The following is a 6,625-nucleotide window of genomic DNA, read 5'->3' on the forward strand; positions in this document are numbered from 1 at the left end:
ACCGACAAAAATTATGCTTGCACAGTCCCTTCTCCTTCCTATTCTTGACTACGCTGATGCTTGCTTTCTTGACTTAACGTCTGAGCAATTGGACAAACTTGAGCGACTTCAAAATTATTGTATCCGGTTCGTTTACGGTCTACGTAAATATGACCACGTCTCTCACTTTCGTAAGAAGCTTAAGTGGCTCCCAATCCGCCTTCGCCGGAATGTTCATTACCTACAACTATTATACCGAATCCTTTTCAATCCCAACACTCCTTCATACCTAAAAGACCAGTTCCTTTTCCTGCACTGTGATAATTATTCTCTGCGATCTGTGGACAGGTTAGTGCTATCTATCTCTTCGCATCGCACACAGTTCTATGGTGGCTCCTTTTCTGTCACTGCCGCTGGTTTATGGAACTCCCTGCCAGTGAAGATTCGACAAGCGCAAACCTTTACTACGTTTGCCAAACAAGTGCGTGATCACTACTTGAGCCTTGCCTTTAACTCTGATTAACAATTTTATCTTAAATTTATTTGTATATTTGTTGTCTGTCTCTTTTTATTTTATTATTTTTCTTTATTTTAATTTATGTATACTTTCTTACTTTTAGTTTTTGAATGAATTCATATCTTTTTACTAATGCATATATGTATCTAAAATTATATTTATTTAATTTTATGTACTTATGAATATTATATAATACGTTTATATGAATATATTCATGTATTTATATACTTCAAACCTACCTCCTCCTTTATATATTACTTTTTCACAGTTGGTTGCCTGGAAGAGATCACTCTTTAGTGATAAGGCCGCCCGCTGTGCTGGTTTAGTTTTAAGACATTTATTTTAAGGATGCGTTGTGTATGCCAGCACAACAAAGTGTAAATAAATAATAAATAAAACACCCTAATTTTCAATCGAAAACTCACCCGTCAAAATATCAGCTTTTTACAAAAAGTTGGTATGTTTTCTGTTCATTGAAATCTCTACTTTTTGATGATGAAAAAAAAAAATATGTTACCATAGTAAATCTTCTCAGAAAATGCAAAAAATCGATCATACATGATACATGAAAATCAGCCAAAAGTTAGTTATTCAAAATATATTCACTATACATATTTTTTATATATTTATACATTTTAAGTAGATTTTTAATATATTTTTTAGACATTTTGACATTTGTGATAAAAATTAGCCATACAAGCAGTGTGATAATGCGCTTTTACTGCGACTAAATCAGGTACATTTTGCAACCGAGCTGAAATCTTCTTAACGAAATCATTTGATGTGTTTTGTTTTTGAATATACTGTAATATATTATTTCTTGTATCGTTGCTTTGAACACTTGAAATTTTTTCTTTTACGATATTACCGAAAAATCCACCGCAGAGAAAGCAATGAGATTCAAAATTTAATCCGAGAGCCTCTTTAATTATTTCTTTTCCTTCCTTGCTTATCATCTGCAATAAGGCAGATGATAAGCAAGTGTATGAAGACTATGCTTTTTTATTGACTTTGACAACTTCGATGAATAAAAGCTGATGTCAAAGTCTCAATTTTTTTCTATTTATTGTCGACTCTTCTCTTGCTGGATACTACTAAACGACTCAAAGCTGCTTTTTTTATTTCTTACACTTGCTTATCATCTGCCTTATTGCAGATGATAAGCAAGGCATATTTTTTTTTTTCATCATCAAAAAGTAGAGATTTCAATGAACAGAAAACATACCAACTTTTTGTAAAAAGCTGATATTTTGACGGGTGAGTTTTCGATTGAAAATTAGGGTGTTTGTTCGATATTAATTCAAAATAAGCCATACATAACAGCCATATACAACTTTGCCATTTGACTTATTTCGATAGGACTTTTAGTTTTGCCGGAAATTGAGAAAAACCGTTTTTTACCCTTAAAAACTCACCCCCATCCCCTTCCCGACCTCAGATCGTAAATTATTTTTCCCTTCATTTTTATAATATTCCCCTCCTTTTCTAATGGGTTTCATCCTACTACTATTTTATTTCACTTTTATTTATTTTTAAAGGCTTCTACCCTGGTCTATAATTGTTTATAGTCATTTAAAATAAGGTATGAATTGCATTGAAAACAGTAGTCTAAATTTTCAGTTACCAAGCAAGGTATAAATAAGCACGGCGCATTTCAATCTCAATATCCTTAAAATTCTATGGCACTGTTTGCAGACATCGAAGATTTAAATTTAGAATACAAAGTGTTTAGTGCACAAATCAAGGAAAACCTATACAATTTTGCAATTTTGGTCCAGATTTCTACGAAATTGATACTAGACACGTCAACTGCATGTAAAACTTTGTAATCTGATATAAATATACAGGAATACAAAGTTACGTTTGCTGTAAATTAATTAATGTACGGATGAATCACTAAGTTTGCGATTTTCTTTCATAATTTCGTTTGCTATAATTATTAGTTTGACGACTGAAAGGCTTACTGATATAATTTTCTTACTATTTCGTTGCGGTTTGGATAATATAAAATGTATTAACTAGGTATTTACTAATTTTAAATTCATGTCTATCAAATTATAACATATAGTAGAGACTTAATTAATTAATGACCGATTTAGTTTTACATGGAGCTCAAAACTTTTTAGTAGTAGAAGAACTGTGCAAGATTAGTTTTTTAAAAGTATTATTATGGGTTAAGTTTTTGTAGTTGTATATTCAACTAATATATGTTTTGAATTTATTAGATAATACAGTATTAAATTATGTAAGTGCAGACTACTTATCAGATATACTTACATAAAACAGTTTTTAATAAAAAAAACTAAAATGTCATCAAATTGCCAGACCAACTTTAATTTGGACCACATAGGAATCACTAAATGTAAAAAATAAAAAATAATAAAGTATCATAAAATGTTGGTCACATAAGAAATTTCAACAAAGTACAGAAATACAGTCACATTGATAACCTCCTCCTTTTTTGAAGATGGTTAAAACATACCACCAGCTTAGAGCCCGCAACATAACAAAAAATTGCTCAGAATATTATATATTACTAGCATACCTGGCCACGCGTTGCTGTGGCTGAGTAATAAAAAATATTAAGATTATAAATTATTCGGATAATAAATCGAAATAAAAACTATCCTATATCTTAAGTTGGACCAAATTACACATCAAATGCCAAATGTCATCAAAATCGGTTGAGTTGGTGAAAAGTTCATTGGGAACATACATCATGACACTGGATTTTTATATATTAAGATATTGCTTATGACACTCAGTGCAGTTCCAGCTATCCAACGATGTAAGAATTTATAAAAATGGTGCAGTAGTTTTGTGTGAAACCATGCAAAAATACAAAACGCACAAGTTTCCGATTTACATTATTAGTGTAGATGAGATCCTTAAAATTGTGACTTTCACCTGAAATGTGACATTGTATTTTACAGCTCTTGCTTCGGACACAACATTCAATAAAATTTAATTAAATGATCTCTTTACAAATTTAATTTGAAAATTTATAGATTTTATACCATACTTCCCTTCTGTTTAGTAAAACCATTTATTAAATTCATTAACAGGGAAGACATTTCTTAATTATTATATTTGTTCTGAGTGATTTCATTTACAACAAAATATATAAGGTAAAATATATAGTTAAGCAGCAGGGAAAAGTTTCTTATTTTGGAAAGACTACCCTTCCTCATCATTTATCTCCTCTTCACATTCAAATAATAACAAATATCTAAATTTAAATCTAAAGGAGTTGAAAAGGCTACTCACAATAAACTTGAATTGTGCAACATCTGGACAATCTCCCCAATTGCTTTTAATTTATCATCATTCACCCTTAACCAGTAGTTAAAAGCAATAGTCAATTTGGCTCGCATCTGCTTTCCTGGTACTTGTTGGATATAGGTGAATGGAAGCAGGAGTTTCTTTAACAAATGAAGATAAGAAATAAAAAATTAACAAATACTGCAATCACAAGAAAATAATATAAAAAAAATTCATTAAAAAATGCGATAACTTGAGCAGCAACATATAATTGAAAAGCTTCAAAAATATTAAATACTTTTGAAAATATATTACCTCATCTTGGCTTTTATTTCCAGATTTTGTGAGTAAGTCCGTCATTTTAGTATTCTTTTTTTATTAATTGATCAAACAATTGAAGTAAGAAATGAATACAATGCACAAATAGTATAGAGTTGTAGACTGTAAAGATTAATTCGGATACTGCGGTTTGCGGGTTGCGGCACTGCGGTCAAACTGCTAGCGAGAAAACGGTCTTGTGTAGAGTTGCCGTATATATATGGATATGATAAACACAAGAATCTGATACACGGTCAATGTAATTAAAAAAGATGTTCAATATACATATTTTCTTCAATTTCTGACTACCGACTTACACAAATTCCCATCCACAAATCACAATATGCGATAGTCGATACTCAATACTCGATTTAGTTATAAGCTCATGTCAAAGTCATACAAACAAAGTCGTTTGACACTTAGCTATTATAGTACGTGCCAGCAAAGAAGCGTGCGCGACGCGTACTAGTACTAAACGCGTACTGTCATGTCTGTGTTGGTTATAGACGTTTATTCGTTTGTGCAAGAGCAAGAGTATCGAGTATCGATGAAGAACAATCCTCCTCGATAAATGTGTCTTTCTCAATAAATCTTGAACAATGTATATAAATAGGACCGAGAACTCGCAGCTTAAAAGCGAGAGCGAAAGAGGAGATCAGACGGGAGATGTATGAAGTTTTTGTTTACTAATAGGTGACTTCTGAGTGTTATGTATGTATTATAAAATTTATTTATTTATTGATATATAACATATTTTGATAACTAAATACTAAAACTGTTATGATTAGTAGATATTTCCCGGGACACAAGACAATCTGCTGTCAAAGTCCCCGCAAAGAATAATGTAATCTTAATAACATACACAGTGATATATATACATATATCTATTTCTGTTAGCCACACATAGAATTTATAATGTACTAATACTTAATAAATTTACAATTTTGTCATATAATCTAGAAATTCAAAATATATTCTAAGAAACAATTAGGTTTTGTTCTTTTGGTATAGAACACCAATTATCTATTTCACTATAACAACATAACGTTCGATAGTTACACCTATAGGTACTGTATCATCTGTGTTGTATTTTTATATACATCTTTTCATATTAAATGTAAATAGGTACTTAAAATATAGCCTGTGTTGACCTATCATCATCATATATGATGATATACCTATGATGATAGGTACTAAAAAGAGTTTGACAAAGATTTAGAAACTTGTTTGGTGAGACCCACGATACCCACCAATACCTGTTTATTATGTGTATGAAGTTAAAGGGAAGGCACTGTCCTCTGAGACACAAGTAATAACGTAGTTCAGAAGGCAGAGCATTGTTGTAAATTTAATATTTTTCCTGGCTAATAAACTTTATTCTATGATAAATGTGATACGGTTTGTCAAAAAACGCGGGTTCGAATCCCGCATCGTGATCAATTTTTTTTCTCATTTATAAAGCTATAATTTCAATGCTATAAAATTTAAAATCAAACTTTATTCTATTTTTTTTATATATATACTGTTGTATAATTGACTTTTATAACATATAAAAAGACATAATCTACCTAATCTAACACAAATTCCCATAATATAACTACTTCTTAATCTGTGGTTCCATATAAAGTTCTGTGCATAGATTATACACTTATATTTCTGTGTATCAATGTCAAATTATTGTTTGTCAGGTATAATATCAATAAAACAAACTGAATTGAATTATTAGTAGATAAATTTTTTATATTTATGTGTGGTAAATCAAGTTCTTGCATTTATTGAATATGTCAAATAGATTTTGTTTATTCGCATTTGTCAATTGAATTATGTCTGCTCGAAATTACTTGTCTGCAAGAGAGAAAAGTAACATTAGAGGAGATTGTTTACCGTATATTAACCATCCGAAATTTTCTCGTCGTTCGGAGCTGCCTGTACTCTCTGCAAATGAATACAATTTAGTAAATAGAAATTTAGTTTATTCATACAACCAACAGTTTGCTGGAGATAGCTTAGAGCGGTCAGGCACCCCCTTTTCAGATTTCTTTTCTGAGAGCGAAACTGGTAAGACTTTCGGCCAATATAATATTAGTTCCTTAAACGTAAAGTAATTTATAAAATTTATTAAGGAACACCAGACTTTCAAAGCGAAGAGAGTGACAGTAGTGCAGGGTCAGTGTTGAAGAGAAATACCGCTGAAGCGACGAAAACTTTAGCTGACGAGTGGGACCGCATTGAAAGGACGCTATACGATGAGGAAGGCGAGAAGTGCACCCGTCCACAGATTGTTGAGGAGTGTAAACAATGGCAACAGTTGCATCCACAATTTAGGTTATTCTTAGTTACCTTATTTTTTTGTTATTTTTACGTACTTTAAATTAATTGATATTTTTAGATTTATTGGTACATTAGAATGCTTCTAAATATTTGAATAAATTTAAAGAATAGAAAAAATTTGATCATCATAGGGGATTGAACCTGTTAGACCGGGAGATGGTGACACAAATTACTAGGTCATTTGTACCAGTATGGCGGTTCTTCAGTGGTCTAATTACG

At 31.1% G+C, this 6,625-nt stretch overlaps 2 protein-coding genes across 2 annotated transcripts in view; one reads left to right on the forward strand and one right to left on the reverse strand.

Moving 5' to 3' along the window:
- Window positions 1–4,459, reverse strand: part of LOC119840380 (geranylgeranyl pyrophosphate synthase) — a 14,554-nt gene extending 10,095 nt beyond the window's left edge. The window contains exons 1-2 of the mRNA XM_038366977.1: window positions 4,073–4,459; window positions 3,764–3,918 (exon numbers count right to left, since the gene is read on the reverse strand). Coding sequence (XP_038222905.1) covers window positions 3,764–3,918; window positions 4,073–4,117 — 200 coding nt within the window. The 5' untranslated portion in view covers window positions 4,118–4,459. The remainder of the gene's footprint in view (window positions 1–3,763; window positions 3,919–4,072) is intronic.
- Window positions 4,460–5,760: 1,301 nt separating this feature from the next.
- Window positions 5,761–6,625, forward strand: part of LOC119840585 — a 2,025-nt gene continuing 1,160 nt past the window's right edge. The window contains exons 1-2 of the mRNA XM_038367272.1: window positions 5,761–6,133; window positions 6,199–6,400. Of these exons, the coding sequence (XP_038223200.1) occupies window positions 5,899–6,133; window positions 6,199–6,400 (437 nt within the window). The 5' untranslated portion in view covers window positions 5,761–5,898. The remainder of the gene's footprint in view (window positions 6,134–6,198; window positions 6,401–6,625) is intronic.

Source organism: Zerene cesonia, chromosome 6 (genome assembly GCF_012273895.1).
Source record: "Zerene cesonia ecotype Mississippi chromosome 6, Zerene_cesonia_1.1, whole genome shotgun sequence".
Classification (NCBI taxonomy): domain Eukaryota; kingdom Metazoa; phylum Arthropoda; class Insecta; order Lepidoptera; family Pieridae; genus Zerene; species Zerene cesonia.